At 32.8% G+C, this 24004-nt stretch overlaps 1 protein-coding gene across 3 annotated transcripts; it reads left to right on the top strand.

Moving 5' to 3' along the window:
- Positions 1-3172: 3172 nt before the first annotated feature.
- LOC138316971 (histidine N-alpha-methyltransferase-like) lies at positions 3173-23010 on the top strand. 3 transcript variants are annotated; one of them, XM_069258604.1, is made up of 7 exons: positions 3173-3486; positions 5851-5989; positions 6514-6616; positions 7416-7519; positions 7973-8050; positions 9802-9978; positions 10731-11207. In XM_069258604.1, exons 1-7 carry the CDS (start codon positions 3310-3312, stop codon positions 10916-10918), a joined length of 966 nt encoding a protein of 321 aa, XP_069114705.1. In that variant the 5' UTR covers positions 3173-3309; the 3' UTR covers positions 10919-11207. The 3 variants fall into 3 exon arrangements, with proteins under 3 accessions (XP_069114705.1, XP_069114707.1, XP_069114706.1); XM_069258606.1 differs by lacking the exons at positions 3173-3486; positions 5851-5989; positions 6514-6616; ... (1 more) ...; positions 7973-8050; positions 10731-11207 and adding exons at positions 17436-17574; positions 18008-18110; positions 20454-20557; ... (1 more) ...; positions 21736-21912; positions 22647-23010 and having other exon boundaries at positions 9808-9978; XM_069258605.1 differs by lacking the exons at positions 3173-3486; positions 5851-5989; positions 6514-6616; ... (2 more) ...; positions 9802-9978; positions 10731-11207 and adding exons at positions 14866-15059; positions 17436-17574; positions 18008-18110; ... (2 more) ...; positions 21736-21912; positions 22647-23010.
- The last annotated feature ends 994 nt before the right edge of the window (positions 23011-24004 follow it).

The following is a 24004-nucleotide window of genomic DNA, read 5'->3' as shown; positions in this document are numbered from 1 at the left end:
TTGAATGAATGTTGGTGATCTGCTCAAATTCATTAAACGTAAACAGGTTTTCGAATAGTGATTATTTTCATGAATCCTGTATAGACTTTCCGTTAAAAATATTAATTATATCAGTGTACACACAGAAAAATGACTGACCTTTTGTTTTGAACTTGCAACCTTGGTTTGGTTATCAGTTTAACATCCTATCAACAGACTGATTACTTCCAACCTAGATGTGGAGGACTATAGTCATGAAGTAGTGATGTGCAGTTTAACACTGTAACCACTATAGTCCATCGCAACCCTTACATTCTGGTCAGAAGCCAAAGCCATCATGCATATCGGTTACAATGAATACTGTCAACGAGTTCGTATCAGATATGATTTATATTGTATCTCCACTAAAAATAGCTAGTATATTGTGTCCACAAATGTGTTAATGCTTACCAAGACATGTGTGGTATAGAGTGGATGTGTGTGTGGTGGTTGGGGTGTGTGTGTGATCCCTTTAAGAGGTAATCTGTGCAATTGTTAACAGCCTTGTACACATCATATATTATAAGACTAGTTCATATGTAGATATGGGTCGAATGATAGGGATATTCTATACGAGGGTCACAAAATGTTCGAGGCGTGCCAGGCTTGCCGAGGGTTAATTTTTATAACATTTTGTGATCCCAAGGGTAGAATATCCCTATCCTTCATATCCACTTATGAAAGAGTATTTTTCTTTCATACCTTGACGTTTTATTGCAATTTTACAACTATAATTTTCTGCCATTTTGAAATAAATTCGAGAAAAAAAAACACGACTGCAAGTCAACTCCGTGCATGAAAATATGCGTGATATTTTCAACGCAAATTCCATTGTTTAAATAGTAATTTTGTTGACGCTGTGACGTCACGAGGCTTTATTGCATGGGTAGTCATGCAAAACAGCTTCAAGCGACATGAGTGTATTGTCCTGGACCAGTCAGTATTACACGTGTAGGTATGAGAGAAAACAATTTATTAAGGCGATCAAGTGTCGATGTTGTTCTCCGACGTCTTGAGGCGATGACACATCGATGTTGTTCTCCGACGTCTTGAGGCGATGACACATACAATTTATCATATGACTTCCTTGTTTTCTCATGTAATAAAACCATTTAACAAATTATATTTATTCCATATCATATGTGTGATTTAAGCAATAAACTATCTTCTTACAGCATCTATGGTCTAGCGCATTATGAGATGATTGTCTACAAAGCTCTGGCATCTATATAGACCATAGATGCCATAGGAAGATAGTTTAATGCTTATATTTACATTATCAACTCATTTTGGGGTGTCTTCATTAACACTATTTAAACTAGACCAGGAAAAGCGTTAATCAACGACGATTTAATCCGCAAGATGGAACAGCCATTTTGACGGTGATCAGTTGACGTCACCACGTCAACATTAGTGACGTCAAAATGGTAACGTTTTGGGTGTCAGTTATACCCACATATACTTAACTTTGCCTTGGTTAGTATATATAGCAGAAATGACAAGTAAATGTAAATATATAACCTATATACATTGTGATCGGTTGAATTTATTTGCATTCGTATTGAATGTAGATGCTCCATGTTATACCCATAATGAATGATACTAAGGTGGTGTTTAGATACGAATTTACCAGGTCCTTCTTGGAACTACTCCTATGGGGCTAATCGTGGAAATTTTTGCATAATGTGGGGGAATTCTTTGTTGGATTTGAGGTTTTAATGTTTGCTTGAAGTCGCCTCCATGAAAAATGGATTACGAAAACCCTTCTAAAACTTTTGAACAAGAATATTCACGCTTCTCTTGATCATACCCATCCAGCATTTCATCTAGTCTATCGACGGCTATAGGGGTACGATATCTATTAAAGCCTCTTGGTCTGGGGGAATGGACTGAATCTTGTTATATACATAGGGGTTTTGGGAAGGCGTTCATTCATAATGAATGATACTAATACGTGTAGGAAATTATCGTTTTTTGTTTACTATCATTTCATTATTGTACACATACCATATAAAGACCAAACACATACTTTACGAGGCGATAGCAGGTTGGCTTGAGTTGTTAACGAATATTTGCTGTTTAATAGCCTTATAAGGGCCAGTTTTCAATGGGGGTACAGTTTCAACGCTACAAAGGCACCGGCCGCAGTAAACCAAAACCAAAAGATTATCACATGACCGATATAATATTTATTGTAAAACCCTCGACAAAAATCGAGTTTTACAACATTCTGTAACCCTCAGATAGACTATCTATATCCTTCATACCATACGAACGAGTATTTTTCTTTCAAACCTCAACGTATCAATAACAATTTTACAATTATTGTTTTGAATAAAGATAGAAGAAATCTGCGACTGCAAGTTATTCATGAAATTTGAGTCATCTTTTAAACATAAATCCCATTGTTTGCAGTAAAACCTGTCAAATTTATGAAAATAACCTTTACATAGTAAATGATGAATATATCTGTAACTAATGTGAAACAGGTTGAAATTTGATTGCAAGATTAGAATAATTTATTTAAATATGGAAATTGGTGTGAGAGGCCTTCTTTAAAAGGAAATTATTATTATTTATTTACATGTCTATTGAATATTTTTTTTATAAAAAAACTGTAATTTTTTCCAGGACAATAATAGTAACATCATGATGTTTTCTTTCATACCTCTGGGTGTAATACTGGCTGGTCCAGGGCAATACACTCATGTCGCCTGAGGCTGTATTGCATGGCTACCCATGCAATAAAGCTTCGTGACGTCAGGGAGTCAACAAAATCTCTATTTCCTTGGTAAAATTTTAACATTTTTTCACAAATATGACTGGTTTTACTATAAAAAGATGCAAATTACGGAATTTGTGTTGAAAATATCACGTAATTTTTCATGTATGAAAAATTGACTTCCAGTTGTGAATTTCTTCGAATTTATTTCAAATTACGGGATATTATAGTTGTAAAATTGCAATAAAACGTCGGGGTATGAAAGAAAAATACTCTTTCATAAGTGGATATGAAGGATAGGGATATTCTACCCTCGGGATCACAAAATGTTGCAAAACCCTCGGCAAGCCTCGGGTTTTACTACATTTTGTGACCCTCGGGTAGAGTATCCCTATCCTTCATATCCACATATGAAAGAGTCTTATAGTATTGCATGCGTAGCCATGCAATACAGCCTCAGTCGGCGTGAATGTCTTGAATCGGATAAACCAGTATTTCACCCGGAGGTATAAAAGACAAGATTGTGCCGACCACAGGAGTCGAGTTTTTATCAAATATTTGATAGCAACATGGAAGACGAGGTAAAGCAGATGTTAGTGGCAGGACTGAACTCAAGTCCAAAGTATATTCCATGTTGGTACAACTACGACGATCAAGGATCAACACTTCAACAGGAGAGCGGAGTGCTAAATCAGGATTATTATTTAACAAGAAGTCAAATATCGTTTCTACAACACAGAGTTCAGGTACGTCAGAAATCATATAATCTGGTGCGCAATTTGTCTTTCACACTGCACATGCAGCAAATGGCTTGCGCTGGAGACTTTTTTTATCGTATATACTACAATTGTCGTAGCCTTCTAAACAATTTAATTAAAATAATTTTCATAACAGAGATCGTCTTACGTTCCTCGCCGTTATTCTAATTGCCACGCATTAGCTGGTTATCAATTTCGCAGACTCGAAAACAACAGAAATACTCATCTTTGTCCATCAATATGCAATTTTATAATGTTATAATAAGATTTTGTTTTTGCTTCGGAAACGTAGTGGTCATTTCAGATCAGAACAGATTTAACTTCACCTATTCAATGAATAACTTGACACAGAAATATTTTTTAGATCTCCATGTGGAACGATTGGGACCTGTGATCTGATTATGTATTATACATTGCATATAAATTATGGGACGTTTCAATATATAAAAAAACTGGACCGCGCCCTCGGTAACCGCAGTGTACAATCTACTGCACTACGACCTATTTTCAGGCCTCACCCATATCCAGTGTAGACGTGGGTATACTATCGATAATGGATCCCAGGCGAGTTGGTGTCTTAATTCAATGTCTTTAAAATAGCTTAATCATTTCCCTTCTATGCTTTTTCACTTCTTTTGTCACTCCTGTATCACGTAAAACCTTCAAAGTATACATGTACCTAGAAATGACAATTTCCCCATCATATACTTGAAATATCATTACGCACCTTGATTTCGACAATAGGGATTGATAGAGTTTATGTGAATACCATAATTAGATTATGAATATATTATAAATTTTCATATAAAGCGATATCAAAAGACTACAATTTGAGTTTGGCTTTATTAAAAAACATTTTAAACTTTAAACTTTTGCAACGAATAATTCCCTAAGAAAACAACCGTCATGGATGGACTGTTTTAACGCACTGTAAATTAAACACGACAGGTTATATTATATACTCCGTTTCAAAATTCCTTGTTATGATCATCATCAAGGTGTAAAATTGCGCATGCATCCGAATATTTGTTACGATCTATTTAGTTTAAACATATTTTATTGGAACAAAAGGATTGGGCACAAGTTATTTCAACTTATATCAAGCCCTCTCCAACAATATTACATATATACATAATCAACATTGGAAGATGGCAGACTTAAAATATTTTTCAGAAACGAAATTTCATCATACTCAAAATCAATATAAACATAGAATTAACGTAGTAGTTTTAAACATACAAAGTACATTTCCATTACGATCTATTAATAGGTACATATTGTACTACTAAAAAGGTCTGCTATTTTTTAACTTTGAAATAAAACGACGGATTTAATTTAATACGAAACGAATGTAACGGAGAGTCGGCGGGACGGGTTACCCCCTCCTTACTAGATCAGCTGCAGGCCCGGTGGCATTTATAGTCCGTTTCTATTTTAATTTTGCTGCGGTTTTATTTACAAATGTATACCAGTACGCTTGTTATGATTGTAATATGACTGAAGTTGTCATAACTTGTGTGTTTGTTATAAGCAATGAAATATGTTTAAATCAAAACTGAAGGCAAGACCTAAAAGGACGCAGCCAGATGTTTTAATATGAATTATGCACGGCATAGGAATAGCGAAGCTGTACTTATTTATTTAATTTTCTATTTCATGTAGAAATAATTAATTTTTCTTTGTTTTCATACCAAATCCAGCTTTCTGATTGGCCAATATTATTTTTGCATACCACTATGAAAAAAATCCGAGAGTGGCGCGAAACCCCGACGTTATCGTGACGTCACAATAGAGTTTGCAAACAATTTTTCATACCCCGATGAAATTAAAAAAATTGTGACATCAATGCTTAAGACATAATTTAGAAATAAAAGGACGCACTTTAAACTATAGAAATATATAATGTAATAATTGTCTAGCATAAACTCAAACAAATGAACTCGAAGATTCGGATTTCTCTGTGTCCATTCAAGGCCTTTGATTTCGCGCCATTTGTTGACGTTATGTGACGTCATGATTCCTTGTGGTTATCTTCGCCTTGGTGGATATTTTGACTTTTTTTCAAAGTGTTATTATTATTATTAAAAAAAATAAAAAAAATGTTTAATTACTCCTGTTATGCATTTGCATTATTTAAATATATATTTACTGGGGAGAACAGTACCGGAGCAACGCACAACCCATATGTATAAAAAAATGGCGGCAGCAAACTGAAGCTGTCAGTGTGTAAGATTGAATTGAATGACCATCGTAAGGTTAACAATAGTTAACATATTTGACACATGTATATACTCTTCTTGTGTACAATTCTTCTGATTTGATACTGTCATATTTTTGTTTTTGATGTTATAGGATATCATCCCGGATGTTCCGAATGGTTTGACCTTGGTTGACCTCGGTAGCGGTGACTGCTCTAAGACGCGGTTTGTTATCGACGAACTGATCAAACGACAAAGCACACTGACATTTTATCCCTTGGACATTTCAGGAGGTATGTTGTTATTGATAAGGTGATATATTTCAACTTTTTTTTTAAATTACCATAAAATTATAAAAAAAAGTATAACTATATCAAATAATCGTACTTATATGCTTTTAAGTGAAGAGTCTGTGATAAATAACATAATTTTACAATATTCTAAAACGATATTAAAATAAATTCAATAAGCCATAAAAACTTATAGTAATGAAAAGTATGAACAGTTTTTGCCATTTTGTTCATATGCTGGTTAATGAGCAATTCAATTATATATATAATAATGGTAAATGAAACATAAAAAAGCTGAAGGCCTTTCCATTCTCTGTTTCTTAATTATTGTGTATTTGTATGTTTTTGTAGGGAACAAAAATATAAAGAAATTAGAGATGAGCCTGTCAAAATTTAAATGCTTTAATCGCTACATTAAGTTTAATTAATTGCCTGCATCTATAATTGATTCTAGCTGCAATTACATGCTTATATTTTTAGTTAGAATGTTTATAATACATGAAGGCTGTTTTCTTTCTACTTGGCAGATTTCCTGTTAAAAGCAGCAGCAAAGTTGAGAGAGGAATATGGCGACTCACTAGCAGTTTTTCCTGTAGCTTCTGATTACGTCCAAGGAATTAATCAATTGAAGTAAGCCCCCATACTACGGAAGCCTGTTAAGGTCACATTGAAAAAAATTATGTCGTTATAATGACTTAGGATGTCGTAATAACGACTTAGTATCTCGTTATAACGACTTAGCTATGTCGTTTCAACGACTTACCTATGTCTTAATAACGACTTAGCTATTTGTATTTCGTAATAACGACTTAGCTATGTCGTTATAACGAGATACTATGTCGTTATTACGAGATACTATGTCGTTATTACGAGATACTATGTCGTAATTACGACATACTAAGTCGTTATTGCGACATAGTTAAGTCGTTATTACGAGATACTAAGTCGGTATTACGAAATACTATGTCGTTTTTATGACATACTAAGTCGTTATAACGACATAGGTTAGTCGTTATTACGAGATATTAAGTCGTTAATACGACATACAAAGTCTTCATAACGACATATTTTTTCATGTGACCTTAACAGGCTTCCGTATTCGACAAACATTTCACAATTAATTAAGATTAAATCCAGCAAAAAAGCGTCATCGTCAATATGAAACATATCCTTTTTTTTGTCAACCTGAAACATATCTTTTTTGTATTTTTTGTTGTCATAGTCAATCTGTGACATATCTTTTTTAATTTTTTTGTTGTCAAAGTCAATCTGAAATATTTTTTTTTATGTCATCGTCAAACTGAAACAAATCCTTTTTTATTTTTTGGTGTCATCGTCAATCTGAAACAAATCCTTTTTTATTTTTTGGTGTCATCGTCAATCTGAAACATATCCTTTTTTAGTTTTCCTTTTTCACCTTGTTTTACAGACAGGTAAAGGGTGCGAAGCTGATCCTTTGGATAGGTAGTATGATCAACCTGCCTTATGAGGACCAAATCAGCACTCTGAGACTGATATCTACTATGATGACAGGTGAAATGACCGCAAATACCGAGAAGATTTGGGGTCACCTAGGAAAAGAAATATTGCTCAGTTTGCGAAATTTAATCTATGGTTTTGTGATAATGACCCAAAGGATCATCTTTGTACCACTGAAGAAGATAAATATTGTACTTTATGTTGTCATGTTAAGTTTCCGTATGCTTCCGTACAAACATGGAATTGCTCTGAAAGGACGTGTTACAACTACCATTGAATTTTGCCTACGACCCAATTTTGAACCGTCTTATTTTAGAGTTACCCCCTTCCGACCAGCTATCGAATGTCTTTATTTTGTGAGCGTAATTCACGCCGTTTTCTTCGAAAAGTATGACGTTACGCTCGCAAATAGACTACGTGATTTCACAATTATTACCTATCCGCAAGGGCATACAACTCTGTAATATGCAAATACGGAGTACCTTTGAATTTTGATTTTTTTTGCAGACCAGTGTCGACTGGTGTTTACTGCTGACATCACCGAGAGTAGAGATGTCTTCCTTAAGGCCTACAATGACGATGCAGGTAATTGTATTTTCTATGGGAATATCAAATGAGGTGATATTGTAGAGATACAAAAATTATTAGCTTATCGTTAACACTACACTTCTCTTCACCTTTAGGACAATTGGATTTAAATAAATCAAATGTTAATTTCACAACGCGGGTCGTATTATGTTTCTGTACGTCGTCCTAATGATCGCGCGTTAGTTGGTTATCATTGCTCAAGACGGCAAAACAGCGATGCGAATCACCAATTGTAAACATATATTACGCAGGGAATCTTGTATTTGCGTTTGATGTTGTAGTCTCACCATCTCGATATAAAATTTTCTTATGATATGGTTGTATTTAAAAGAAACCTCTAATTTATGTTTACGGAGAGGTAATAGGCTATTAGTTCGTGTATAAACATGACATGAGTTTTTTTCTGAGCATTGTTTAGTTAATATTTTAGGAAAATACTTTAAGATATTTAAACCATAATTACGCCAACCTGAGCAAATGCAAGGCGTAGTAAATAATAATAAAACATTATCAATATCTGATCAATTTATATATCGCAAAAAAATAAGGACCATGAAAGAATTAACTTTAATCGCTCCATCGCGTTCAGCTATTGTGAGAATATATACTTTATGATAAGATCGACGACAAGATACGGCGGTACATTTAAGTGTATACTTTCGCTTTAACGAACACCCTTCAAAAACAAGAATGAGATATCCGTGGTTTGATTCAATAAATGACTATCCTTTATAGTAGATTAGACTTTTCAAGATGGTATACCGCTAACGATTGTTAGTTTTTCTTTATAAAAACAGTTGCAGACGAATTAGTATTTTTCTTCTGTTGCAAAAGTTACTTATTAATTCCATTACCAACATTGAAAAGTTTGAGCATCTTATTTTACTTCAAGATAAAAATATTAAAAATAATTAATTGTGTCCCGAAAAATATCCACGACATTATGACCTATATGGAATGAAGTACTGATTGTGCATCCACCAAAAGAAAAGTCAATTATTGAGTTAGTTAGACATATATTTACGCAAGTAAACGTCAATTATTGTGAAATGATGGGAGTCGTTTATACTATCTCAGCGGTGGATCATATTTAAGTGACATAAATAAAATTTAAAGAGACTCTCGATAACAAAGAAACCCACTAACATTAGCATTACTGATGCGTTATTTGTTATGGTTAAATTTCTATGATTTATTCATTTTAGTCAAACGGCAAAGGCACTTTACCTATGGCAAATTGGACCAGGGGCTATTAAGAAAATTTGAAATATGATTTTTGCAGTTGAAACTCTAATCCCGAATATTTTGTATCTTCTTCAATAAAAAGAAATTTCCTAGACGAAATAATTTATTTCAGCTGAAAAGACAATAAGGCATCTTATATTTGTTTCATTACTTATACTTTGCTTATATAATATTAAATGCATGACATGCAAACAACATAATAAAACAAATATTGCAAATAAGAGTTATATTTCAATTTTTATTAATTGCAGTTTTTAGAAAGTTGCAAAACAACACTTGAGGGGCTATATTAAACGGCAAATCACTGTGAATAACGGATGTGGATTAATATAAGTTTTAAACTTGTTTCCAAATCCTGTTTCTTTGTTATTGAAAGAAATAATTAATTAAAATTAAGTTAATATCAAATATCAAATCATTATGGACACACGAGTTCTCTGAGGAAAATCGACATTGTTTCTAAACATTCCGAGATTTCATTTCATCTGCACTTTTTCATGCAGGTGTTAAGAGAACATTTTATCAATATGGAGTTACAAGGCTGAACAGAGAGGAAGGCAGTATGATTAATCTAGACAAGTTCTCGTATCACTTGGATTTTGTACGGAACACAAATCCTCAATACATGAGTTATGTGACATCATATGTCGTGGCAAAGGAGGATATCCAGTTCACTATACGTAAGTCTGATTTTATCCCAACCACAAGAAAGCTTCATTTTTTATTTTCGATATTTTTCCAATAATTCCCAATATATTGATAATAATTGTCTTCATTGTTCAAGCCACAAGTCGTTACGACCAATTATTCTCTCATACCTACACGTGTAATACTGGCCGGTCCAGGCAATGCACTCATGTCGCCTGAAGCTGTATTGCATGGCTACAAATGCAATAAATCCTCGTGACGTCACAGAGTCAACAAAATGTTTTTTCTCGTTGAGATTTTAACAATTTTAGGCTGGATCAACTTTAAAAGATACAAACAACGTGATTTGTATTGAAAATATCACGTATATTTTCATGTATGGAGAATTGGCTTGCAGTCGCGTTTTTCCCGAATTTATTTCAAAACTGCGGAAAAATTATAGTTAGTAAAATTGCAATAAAACGTCAAGTTATGAGAGAAAAATACTCTTCCATATGTTCATATGAAGGATAGGGATATTCTATCCTCGGGATCACAAAATATTATAAAACCCTCGGCAAGCCTCGGGTTTTGCAACATTTTGTGACTCTGTGATAGAATATCCCTATCCCTCCTATCGACATCTGAAAGAGTCTTATAATCTTACTCTACAAGGCATTAGATGTATCTAAACAAAAAATCACTACTCTTAGTAAAAAGGCATTTTTAAATGAAAAATTACATCTGATTAATAATAAATTAAAACTCACATTTTTTTTAAACGAATTTGTTCACGTATTAACAGCTGGTTTGGGGATTGATTTGGTGATGGCGAAGGGAGAGCAACTTTTCTTTCACGAAGGTGAGGGGCTCAGCTGTAAATATACACTGGAACAGCTACAGACCATTGTCGAGAAAGCTGGACTCCGCATGATTGGATCTTTCAAGGACACAGATAAGCATGTTGCTTTCTGTCAGTGTGCAACAAAATAAATACCTACACGTCTAACCCTCAATCAAGTACATAAAACCTTTAAATGCTATTTTTGTGTGCTAAAAGGTTTAGTAAGTTGTGCTACAAAAATAGGTGGATGTTGATTCAAAAGGGCTGCGTTGGGTTCAATAAGTTCTGTAAGAGACCCCTTTTCCTTATGGTACCTGGTATATAAAAAGGCCAGAATTATAAGTATGCACTTATTATACATATGCAAAGTTAATTATATTTAGAAATAGTCATCAAAATATAATTGACTCGTCAAGCATATTATCTATACTTTTATTTAATATATTATTTTACATATTCATTACCATGAAGTAAATATTTAACCTTTGTGTCCTTGAGCTTTTTTTTTCTTTTAATTGTCTCAATGATGAATGTAACCATTTTATAACATTAAAACTTGTTAAAAGATGTGTGGAAAAATAGCGTCATTATACGTCATGATTCAAAGAAAAATAGAAAGAATGAATTCGGAATATTAAAGAAATTAGTAAATTAAATCATAAGGATTAAGAATAAAATTTGGATAGATCGCAGAAGAGATGTAGATCTAACACAAATATCTGTAATTTCGCTTTTAATTTAGAGTACACTCATATCACTTTTATTATCATAAGAAGAGTTCCTTTTTAGTCTACTGCAGATGATTATTAAATGAAATGCGTTCCTCAGCCCCTCACTTATATGTGTGGGATATTTTACAGCATGTATTTGGATCTCAATGAAAAAGTCAAAAGACAAATTGTCAAACAAAGTGTGGGAGTGTCCGTTATAGAATCAAGTGAAAACCGGGTATCATTTCAACAACATAAAGTGCAATAAATGTGATCCGATTTCAAAAGTGTTTCAATCAATATCACTGTACAAGTAATCTGGTTCGGCTTCAGTTTTTTAAACGTAGCCTAGGTACATATACTTACTCGCGGAATGAAACAGATAAGATGTACCAGGTGTCAGACCATTTTAAGGTTGAGGGCGATTTTAATGATGATGATGATGGTGATGATGATGATGATGATGAAGATAATTGTGATGATGATGATGATGATGATAATGATTGATGATGATGATGATGATGATGATGATTATGATGATGATGATGATGATGATGCATTATAATGATACTTACATTTAAAACTTTAACCAGTTGTTTTCGTGAGATCACTTGTTGAAGTAAAACGAAAAAGTAGACATCTATACATTCTAATACCTGTCTCACTTTTCACCAAATAAGTAATAATTTTAATGAAACATCGTACAAATGAGGCAACTTGACATCATTGGCAATATAACAGTGGGTTGTTTTTTTTACATGCGAACCCCTTTATTTTCTTAAATGGGGATTTTTTATATTGAAATGATCCGGAAAAAAATCACAAAAAATGCAAGGTTAAACATTATATTTAATTTTAATCAGAGGAAAAACTACTGTTGTTCAATGTTTGCTCTGTCCGTTTACCGATGCAATTCGTCAAAATTACAAAAGGACAAACTTTCGAGTGTCAATTGCCCTAAAAGTACAAATATATATTTCTAATGCAGCTTAATTATGTAATTTTTATTTACTTCGATTCACAATAAATGAAAAACAATAAAATGTGTATCATATTTAAGGAGTTGCGTACTAAGTGTACACCAAAGAAGAGAATCAATAGGACTTGTGATTTGCTGTTCATGAGTCTTTGATAACTATACTGTAGTATTGTAATATAGTGTAGAAATGTTCATGGTATTTGTGGTTGTTATTGTTATTTAGGCCAAATGGATAGATAACATGGATCAGTAGTTTTATAGTACATAACCTATATCATTCTAGTCAGATGTGTTGAATGATGTGGGACGTCTTAAGAGGTCATTTGGAAGGGCACAAACCATAATTCTAACATTGACATGTGTACGTCAATTATAAATGAAGGGATACGTCTTTACAGACATCTCCCATTTTGCCCGACACGGAGAAGGGACACCGACACCGACACGGACTTCCGAAATTTGGGGGCCGTCACGAAATGTAAAATAAGCAAAATTGTAACAAATACGTTATAAATAGAATATTCTTGTCGTGTCATATCTTTTAAAGTTAGACATTATTACTGGAAGTAGTTTTTAGTTTAAATGGTATCATTTTCTTTCATTCTATAATGTCAGGTTACACTGAAGTAAACTCAATTAATATAGACGGTACTATATATAAATATTCATTATACAACATCTGGTCATTCGATTGGCTCTGCTTAAAATCAGGGGATGCAATCAAATTTCGTGTCTTTAAAACATACTTCAGGTATAATTCGGTACATTTTTGTTGATATACTTCAAGGACGTAGATGATATATACAAATATGTACGTTCTTAATATTTTGAAATAAATTGAATACTACTTGCAAGTTCTATAATACTTTTTTTTAAATGTGTGATTACTTTCAAATTTGTTAATTGTGTTCATTGTTTAAGTTTATTCATTATGCATTTTTGATACGATATGCTTGTTTCGCACCTTAAAATAGTCGTCTGTTACAGCACTGTCCTGTCTCTATGCCCGTGATTTCAAGCTGACCTACCTGTGTCATGCTTGACCGATCCACACCGATATCGTATAGTTTTCATTTGATACACAGGCTTTTGACAATTGATATACAGACGACCTCTATATGTGTACCCAGTATTAAGCATATAGAGATGTCCGTATATCTACAGAGTCGAAAGCCTGTGTATCAATAGTGACAGTGCATGGCCGGTAACAATTTCTGATATATCTTATTTGTTTACTTTAAATACATAAATTTTCAAAGGTGAAATTTATCAGTGGCTTAGGAAGATAAAACGTAATGAGGGCAAAAGTCCTCACGATTTTTGACATTCTTGATTATAATTATATTAATTAATTATTTAATGACTTACCCGAAATGAAAAGAAATAATTGAACACGTAACACGTGCTTTCGCATAATAAATACATATTAAAGGTTACCATTTGCGGACATTCCATTTAGACGATTGGACGAGTTACGCAATGCATTATGGATAAATAGATACATGTAGCTACTTGTACGTATTTGTGTTTTTTTTTTTGTTTGTTTTTTTTTCTCATTTCCTTATATATTAATTTCATATGTTACACTCAATTCTATTTGTTAAATCGACCGAAAGAATTGTACGTCAAGTATTATGACTTCCTAATACAGAACATTTTCGCGGAGAATTTTAAAAGCGGCACAGTCATTGGCCAAACTGAATTATTATTCGAAAGATATCGATGCGCCACAACACGATTTTTGATAGTAAAAGTAAGTAAAATCACGGAAATTTATGCTAAATTGGTACCTGATTGAGTTATCTCCATTAAATTATAATCGTTATTCTATTCTAAATATATATATGTTCGGATAAACATGGAATGAACATGAAAAAGTAAGGCGAATTCAATTTGTTAAATTTGTTTTTTGAGACAAGCCGCGAATTTTGGAAGGCCGTGTCAGTGTCGGTGTCCGTACTCCGTGTCGGGAAAAATGAAAGATGTCTAATAGGTCATTGGGAAGAGCAAAAACCATAATTCTAACACTGACATATGTTCGTCAATTACACACATAGACACGAGTATTGATTCCTTGTTTTTTGTTTTCAAAACAATGCGTTGTCGTGTTGTTTTAATTTCAATATTAGCATGTAATGCATCGTGGCAAACACAATGTTGTATATTTTGATAGATTCACGTGCAATATATTTATTATGTGACTAATTAACATTTTATAACCATGCATATTCAATAATCTAAAATCTTCATAATTTTACATACTTTGGAATAAAACATAATATATTATATGGATTTGTTGTATAAAGCGGCGTTCCACACATGAAAGCATCTTATTGCTTTAGGCTATACAATCTTACCATTATGCACTGATGTGTAGAGAAAAGTGAATGTTGATAATTTCGTCAATAGCTTTTCGTAGCCACAATGACAGAGGAGCTAAGGTTAAAATTGGTGACTGGACTGAAGTCAAGTCGAAAATATATTCCCTGTTGGTATAACTATGACGAGGTCGGATCACAAATTCATCAGGAAATGGTTGACTGCTATCACAATTATTATCTAACACGAAGTCAAATATCGTTTCTACAACACAGCGTACAGGTACGTCATACATCACAAAAATTGAAGGTAACTTGTTACTCTTCGTTCATTTTTAAAATAAGTTTATAATAAATGTCACAAAAGGGACATTTTATTGTTCTTATTACTGATACTTACGATCTCCCCTGTATTATCTCATAGTAAAATTGGAGGCAACAGAACGCATGTGATCAGAACCCCTGAAGTATCTAGGATGTTATGAAATTATTTTGAATGCTATGACTACAATATTTAGATATTTAACATCTGTGATGTTGGAGGGAGTAACAAAATCAATAACATGAACGATTGTTTAACAACAAAATGCAACATTATTTCAAATTTGATAACCACATTACCCGCCTGACATCCAGTAACTTTGCCCCTGTGAAGTTTTGCATTTGCAGCATTTTTTTTATCCCGGAGGTAGAATATCCCTATTCTTCATATTCAATGTATACTATTATGCAAAAGAGTACTTTTCTTGATCACTTCAACGTTTATATTACATTATCATACATAAATATCCCGCTACTGTGAAATCTGCTTGAATAAGTTCTAAGAAAACCAAGACTATTTGTCGATTCTCCAAACGTCATTGCATTATATGTTTAACGCAATATGCTATACAGCATTACAGTAAAACCAGCCACACCGAGAAAGTAATAATCTTGTTGACGCGGCGACATCAGGAGGTTGTACTGCGTGGGTAGCCACGTAATACAGCATTAGCCGACATTATAATTTTAGATAGAGATAGTAGCTGGAAAACATATTTTCTTAATTTTTGTCCATTTTATATGAGATTTAATGACTATTCACAAAATATAAAAACTTCTTATACACGTTTCATAAAATAGTAAAATATGTGGGCATTTCAGATATATAGAAGAAATCTAAATTCTGCAAGGATCCACTCTATGGTTTCTGTATGAAAACCTTAGCAAACAATGACGAAACTTGACAAAATGTCCATATTTTTATTATGTATGCATATTTATGGTGTTTATATTTATCAACTGCACCTGCAATGATACATAACCATCATATTGCGTAGTCTCTCATGCTGTGGTCAGACTATTTTATTACCTTTTTAATATAGGCCCAGCACTTATGGAAAAAAGTCGAACGAAAAGAAAAAAATATGAGTATTAGCTGGCTGGTTATCTTTCAATATTTACATTTCCGTTTTCACCTTCCTATATAACCTTACTAACCGGGCAATCGTTTACACTTGCGTAAACGCAGAGGGGCCGCTGCACAAGAACACAAACCGAAACACTGACTTCCGCCCTTATGTGAATGCGCATCCGGTTAGGCCACAATATATGCCATGACAAAGGTTCGATATCAACATCAGTTTGAATGCAATGGAAAGTATTTTGTTAATATTAAAAACATAAAAAATGAAAACATATGGAATAAATGGATTAAAAACGCTTAAGTTATTGTGGAACTATATTTTATTTACTCCCGGAACTTGACACATTTCCCCGCCAAATTGGAGCCAGCTGTTTCGCGATTCCATCAATTACTCAGCTGTTCCATCAATCGTATAACGTTGGAAAAACGAAGTTTTATTTCACCGGAACACTTAATTTAAATGAAATAGTCGGTCGAAATGTAAATATATGGAATGTTTTTAATTTTTTGTTGTTTATTGGTGTGTAAACTGCATTTTTTGTACAGATATTTCAACATGACGCGCTGACGCGCGTCATTTAAAATATCTGTACAAAAAATGGAGTTTACACACCAGTAAACAACAAAAAATAAAAATCATTCCTTAAGAAAATCAGGATTTTGCTTTTTAACATTAAAAAGAATAACCGTATAAATATTAGCAAACTTGACCAAAACTTTATTTAGCATAGCCGAGGCGTAATTTTAAGTCTTTGTGTGGTAATAAGTATAATAATTATATATGATTACAAGCTGTTACATTATTTTAAAGACAATATATGGCATAAACAATTCTAATACCATGTTCCCATGCAACATGTGCCAACTATGTCATATTTATATCATGACGATGACAAATGCTTTTGAAATTATGGCTGTTTGAAAATAATATTTGAAAACCGTCTCAGAGTTTGTTTTTGTTTTTTGTTTTGCTTAGTTTACGCTGGATTATACCCAGAACAAAAGCTGTTTAGGGTTGTGTCATTTTTGGGTGAGAGCATAAACATAATTTTAGAAACGAAAGAAATTAGAAGAATAATGAAATTATGGAACAGCGCCTTTAGAAATTTTCATACCAAACGACAATGCAAAGCTCTAGCTTGCTTTAGAGTTTCTGACTGATGTCTCAGAATAAAAAGAAATAAATCATTGAAAATGCATATTAGAAGCAGTTTAAATTATCTGTAAACATTTTAATAACTTTTGATGTTGTAGGATATCATCCCGGATGTTCCCAACAATTTCACCTTGGTTGACCTCGGAAGTGGAGATTGCTCTAAGACGCGGTTTGTTATCGACGAACTGATCAAACGACAAAACAAACTAACATTTTATCCATTGGACATTTCAGAAGGTATGATGTAGTTTAAACATATGTATGTCATTGTCCAAATTCATTTTATTGCATTTACTTACTTTCTTTACCGTTTAAATACCACTTAATTGAATCATGATTATATGTTATAGTTAGTACAGTCGGTAACATAATGTCGGGCACTTGATGTCCACTTTGGTCTACGTATGAGGACACTATTACTGAGTGTGAATCCGACACACTAATTTTAATTCATATGCCCGATTATTTTCTTGATCGTGAAAAGTTTCGAAAATAATTGTATTGCTATTCAATTTAGACTAGAACCAATGTACGATAGATGGTTACATCGTTTATGAAAATTTAAATAAAAAGTTCCAAATTAATTTATATTTCGGTGTGGATATCATCAAAACGTTAGCCGATATTCAAATTTTCATAGAAAATAACTACATTTGTTTTCGTTATTTAGAGTTTCTGTTGAAAGTAGTTACAAAATTAACAGAAGAGTATGGTGACTCCCTATCAATTCACCCTGTGGCGTCTGATTATGTGCAAGGAATAGAACAATTGAAGTAAGTCTACACAGACATATCACTGTAAGTCTTAATTTTTAAATCCTGGGTTTACTTTTTACTCTATGTAGCACATTCTCTCATACCTACGGGTGTAATATTGGTTTATCCAATGCAATACACTCGTATCGCTGAAGCTATATTACATGGCTACCCATGCAATGCAATTTTGTGACGTCACTGAGTAAACACTTTTGTTATTTTCTCGGTGAATTTTAAAGTTATTTTCAGTAACTATACTGCTTGTTTTATAAAGAATGCAAACAACTGGATTTGCCTTGAAAATATCACGCAATTTTTAGTTTTTATTTTCACTTGCGGTTTTCTTCAAACTTCATATTCAAGATGGTTGGCTAACGTAATAACAGTAAAATTGTAATCAAACGTCGAGATAAGAGAGAAAAATACTCTTTCACATGTCTCTATTCTTGATAGCCACATATAAAAGTCTTATATAATGTGTATATAATGTACATAAAATACTGCTTTGTCAATAAAATTCTAATATGTATATTTTAAATATTTAGCAAGTTAGCGTATTGATATGCATTTATTGTAATTTACAGCTGGAATAATCTTTAATTTATTACTCAGTATCTTGTAGCAATAGATGTTATAGCTGTTACAATCAATTTGATAATACAATCATATACAATATGTTTCAGTATATTGCATACATATTGTATTTTCTTGCAACGAAATGATTCATAATACATTAGACTAAACGTAAAGACTCTTTGTTATGGAAACCACACGTGCATATATATTAATATGGCTTCATCATCATTTTAAAGGCTGTTAAATTATTTTAAAGACAATTTAAAATTCTGATATGTATATTTTAAATATTTAGCAAGTTAGCGTATTGAAGTGCATTTATTGTAATTTACAGCTGGAATGATCTTTTATTTATTACTCAGTATCTTGTAGCAATAGATGTTATAGCTGTTACAATCAATTTGATAATACAATCATATACAATATGCTTCAGTGTACATATTGTATCTTCTTGCAATGAAATAGATTCATATTACATTAGACTTAACGTAAAGACTTTTTGTTATGGAAACCACACGTGTATATATATTAATGTAGCTTCATCATCATTTTAAGGACATCAAAAATCGCCTTTTACGATTATACAGTGGGGCAGCATGCGCAATTCTAACATTCTACCTTCAGTGAAGGCGTTGTTTGAAATTTCAGCTCATAAAACAAGCTTAAATAATTTAAAAACCTGCTTTAAACATGGGAAACAAGATGCTTTGTAGACGTAGACAGATGATACCATTCATTAAATATGCACGTGACCTAGCCAATGTGACCCAATGATATAATCATCTTAAGCAGGGAATAACAATCAGACATCAATTCCAAGCTATCATATCGTTGAAAAATCTTTGTTTTCAGCAAAAATATTAAAGTTTTCAATGCTAAAATGAAACAAATGCTAAACTAGTTCACTAGGACGTACTTCTTTAATTTTTCATCAGTTTTCGAAACTGAACTTTACAAATTTAAAATCAAATCCAAACTTCAAATAATTTTATCATTATTCTAATATTTAATTAGTTGGGACTTAAACAATGAAAATATGAATTCTATCGTTTGAGCGCAGAAAAAAATAGGATATTCTGATTAGCATTCAATATGCAGCGGACCCTAGGGTATCTTCATGCAAAATATTTTGCTTATCACTGGGTGGGCGTAAAACGGCCCAAAGTGATACCCCTCCAAATTTTGTAGTTATCCACGCTTGCCATAATCATATATCATATGTTCTAGTCGTGAAAAAGGGAGGGAAAATATATCATATGTAATAATAATTCTGTTTGCCCTATATTCATAGTCGTATGATGTGTTTCGAAGAATGTCAGATATTATTTTTGGAGAACAAACCATCATTTTCTTTTATCAAAAATAAGCGCATATCCAGTTGAGTGATGTAGACTTCGCTTAACTCTTAATTTTATCTTTGAATATTATAATGATGTTGTTTCTTTTTTAATTTATTTCTTTATTTTGGCTTGGAAAATACAGCAATTATTGTAATAAATGGAAAAATAACAAATCTATACATAACTACAAATCATCTTTCATTTCTGTGTTTTAATAAATTAAATTTTGGTTATTTGTTTTTATTCATTAGTATGGCGGAGAAATGGCACTAAGATGCAAAAATGTCAAATGAAAACATCTTTTGAACCATGAATGTTTATCTCTCCTCGAACAAAAACACGTTGTACAGCACTGCATTATATTAAGCTGACTTCACCATATCATCTAGAAAGCAATTATTATGAACGCAAAAAACGTATCACTCCTTTGTCTGATCTGTTACAGACAGATAAAGGGTGCGAAGCTGATCCTTTGGATAGGAAGTATGATCAACCTGCCTTATGAGGACCAAATCAGCACTCTCAGGTTGATCTCTACCATGATGACAGGTATGTATTGGACAAACTGAGAGGATGGAAGTTTTGTCGTTCACGTCATGATATCGCAACAAACTTTTGTTTCCAAATGCAATAGTTAAAGTTGCTCCACCATTGACAAATGGTATTTTACTCAATGAAAAACAAGAGCAGGCGAATCAGTATTTTTCTTCAGTTACAAAAGTTACTAACTTTAAACTATTGCCAAAATTGACAAGTTTGATCTTCTAATTTTTCAAGATGAAAAATATTAAAAATAATTTATTGCGTCTCGAAAAAATTCCGTGGCACTATGACTTATTTGGAATGAAGTACTAAATGTCCATACACCAAAAGCAAAATAAATTATTTCAAATTATATTTTGTGTTAGTGAGACATACTTATATACACAGTAAACACCAGTTATTATTCAAATGATGAGTGTCGTTTAAGCTCTGTCTGCGATGGAACATCTTTAATTGATTGTGTCCAAACAGAGTAGTTTAAAGTGAATAGTCGTGCAAAGAAAACCAGTCTAAATGCGTTCATTGGCTTTCCAAAAGTTCTCTGGTCCTTTATATGAATTTTACCTGAATGAGATATCTGGTCACGACGATCTGAATGTTAATTAGCAGAAATCATCCACTAATATTCAAAACTTTTCCCATCAAATGGTCAGACGCATATTTCATCCTTGGATAACCTGGAAACTCGGAAAGAAAACAAACATGAAATATAAACTCTCCATGGTTTAGATAGTGCGAATTCTTTGATTGTGCCATAATAAAGAAATTAACAATATGTTTATTTCCCTGGGAAACCATTGTGTGTTTCTGTAAAAACCTAAGAAAATAAGAACTTACATCGTTAAGATAGTGATCCTTGATCCTTTACAAGATCATTAATTTACTTGGTTTATATACAATATACTACATTACTAATATTAATCAATATTTCACTACAGATCAATGCCGACTGGTATTTACAGCTGATATCACCCATAGTAGAGAGGATATCCTAAAGGCATACAATACGGATTTAAGTAATTATGTTTTTCTTTCTGAGCTGTTTTGTTTACGAAATTAAATATATATACATATATTTTCGAAAAATTCAAATCGATTTCATCTTGGTCTAAAAAACGGCAATGAGGGTGATAATATTTCATTACCTTGTCTTCTTTTTACACAAATCTTCGTTATCCATGTAGGTATATATCGAACATTTCTTTACAATGGACTTGCAAGACTGAACAGGGAGGAAGGCAGTATGATCGACCTAGACAAGTTATCATGTCATTTGGATTACATACGGAACAAAGATCCTGAATACACGAGTTACGTCAGGGTTTACCTCGAGGCTAAGGAAGATGTTGTGTACCCTATACGTAAGTCTATTCTATTGATAATTCAAATAAGCAATGGCTTGATTTACGCAACTGAATGAATGTTTTCTGTTTTCCTGTACCTTTTCAACATTACATTTCTTATCTTTCTCGGATTATGATTTAAACAATGTTTGCCCTTCTCAAACCGAGGAGAAATAGGTACAGATATTAAATCCAGAAATTGCCTTTAAATGCCCACATTTACAAACCAAAATCCGAAAAGTTTAAAGATTTGTAGGAAGTAATTTTCATAATCACGAATCAAGAAGAACTTTTAATATGTTATTAACAACCAAAAGTTATCAACAACTTGAGAATTACTTACAATGTATAGGTGTGAATTTTACAAAGTCAGATAAGCATGTTTGTCCGAACCTTTTAATGATTTTCACTTTCACAGCTGAATTTATGTAAACTGTGGTTTTTAATAGTTACTGAAGTAAACAAATGAACGTCAAAATTTTCGCCCAGTTATGGCAAACATAACTTTAATGGCAATTATGACGTAAGAACATTTATATTGTGAACATTTAAGGAATAGATTTTTATTTTGTTCAGGTTATGAGGGTATAATGATAATGGAGCACGTGTAAATTATGTAACAATTTTGAAAATCAACGTTAACTATGGCGGCTCATTTAACTGATTTGTTGCGTTGACAACAACGACCCGCTTTAGACCTTACCTGTTTAGGTATTTTCTTTAAACATGATAACGTACATTTAATTTCACAGCTGGTTTGGGTATCGACTTGATGATGAAAAAAGGAGAACATCTTTATCTTCACGAAGGTGCTGGACTCAGCTGTAAATATACACTGGAACAACTAAAAACCATTGTACAGAAAGCTGGACTCCGATTGGCTGGCACTTTGATAGACAAAAGAAAACATGTTGCTTTCTGTTCATGTGTAACTAAATAAAGGATGGTTTGACTATACAAGTAAATAGTTTTACCCTGTACAAAATTTACACCGAGAAAGACCGAGATTGATATTTACTAGTTCTACCGTTATCATTACTACCGTTTTAAGTTTGAATAAAAGGTCTTCAATCATAATTTCACTCTCGTATTTTTTTTTTCAATTATTATTTTTCTTCTTTTTTTTCCGAAAAAAAACCCACTTCAAATTTGAAAAGCAATAGGCCCATGTGCCTTACGGTCTTCTGGCAACCTTGGTAACAGTCGTATAGGGCATTAATTGGATATGGTATTATGCTGGCCATATTGGATCTAAAAATAATAACAATGGTCGGACCGAAAAATAACAACACTTAGTAGAGATCATGGGTCATTTCAGGCAAGTTTTAGTCAAATCGCACTGGTAAGAACTTGAGAAGTTCAAAATGTGATTTCATGTTTTTCATGGAAGCATAATGAAAGTATCTGGTGAGTCAAAATTCCTAAATCTGATACATTGGTATATAACGCAAATGTATTTTGACTGTCGTAGGCTCAAGTGAAGGATCTGTGAGTATTTTAGCCATAGTTCTAATTTCCTCAGTTCATGTAAATAACTGCATAAGCTATTCGTGATGAAATATGTCCCAACATTCTGCCACTAGCCCTCTACCTTTTGGTTTAGGATTTGATACCCATAGTAGTTGCCAGGCAATGGCACTAGTAAAACCCAGTATAGACATAAATGCGATAGTTTTTACTAAGCACATGAACAATATCTACAACAACAAAAATTATGATAGTAAGTGCATAATAACATGAGTCCCAAGGGCCTTGACGGTCATGAAGAAAATAAATAAAAGTTAATAAATTTTGTTGTAATCCACACTAGCATTGAAAAGGAGTAGTAATTCTAAGCAAAAATTAAGCAAAGATCCCCTTGGCATTGTCAAGTAAGGATTTTGAATGAATCAATCAAATAAAATAGACGGCGCACAACTACAAATAAAGCACGATGATGGCAATAGGTAATCGTGACTTTTGGGGTCAGATGACCTAACGAATAGAAACAAAATAAAAACCAGAGACTTTCTTCGGTTTTTGCTCAGCATTTCCTTTGCACAGCAAAGTTTATTAAGACATAAAATGTATCACTCACAAACAATGGAAATAAATTCTTCAATCCTTCAAG

The sequence above is a fragment of the Argopecten irradians genome, chromosome 2 (genome assembly GCF_041381155.1).
Source record: "Argopecten irradians isolate NY chromosome 2, Ai_NY, whole genome shotgun sequence".
NCBI lineage: Eukaryota > Metazoa > Mollusca > Bivalvia > Pectinida > Pectinidae > Argopecten > Argopecten irradians.
Note: the sequence above shows the minus strand (reverse complement) of the source record. Positions and strands in the feature narration are given on the sequence as shown.

What these genes read in the sequence shown, in the direction of transcription:
- LOC138316971 (XM_069258605.1), top strand. Translation starts at nt 14,883, where the DNA reads ATGACAGAGGAGCTAAGGTTAAAATTGGTGACTGGACTGAAGTCAAGT. An exon ending in GATCTCTACCATGATGACAG is followed by an intron (nt 20,558 to 21,489) that starts GTATGTATTGGA and finishes ATTTCACTACAG; the next exon opens with ATCAATGCCGACTGGTATTT. An exon ending in GGCATACAATACGGATTTAA is followed by an intron (nt 21,568 to 21,735) that starts GTAATTATGTTT and finishes TTATCCATGTAG; the next exon opens with GTATATATCGAACATTTCTT.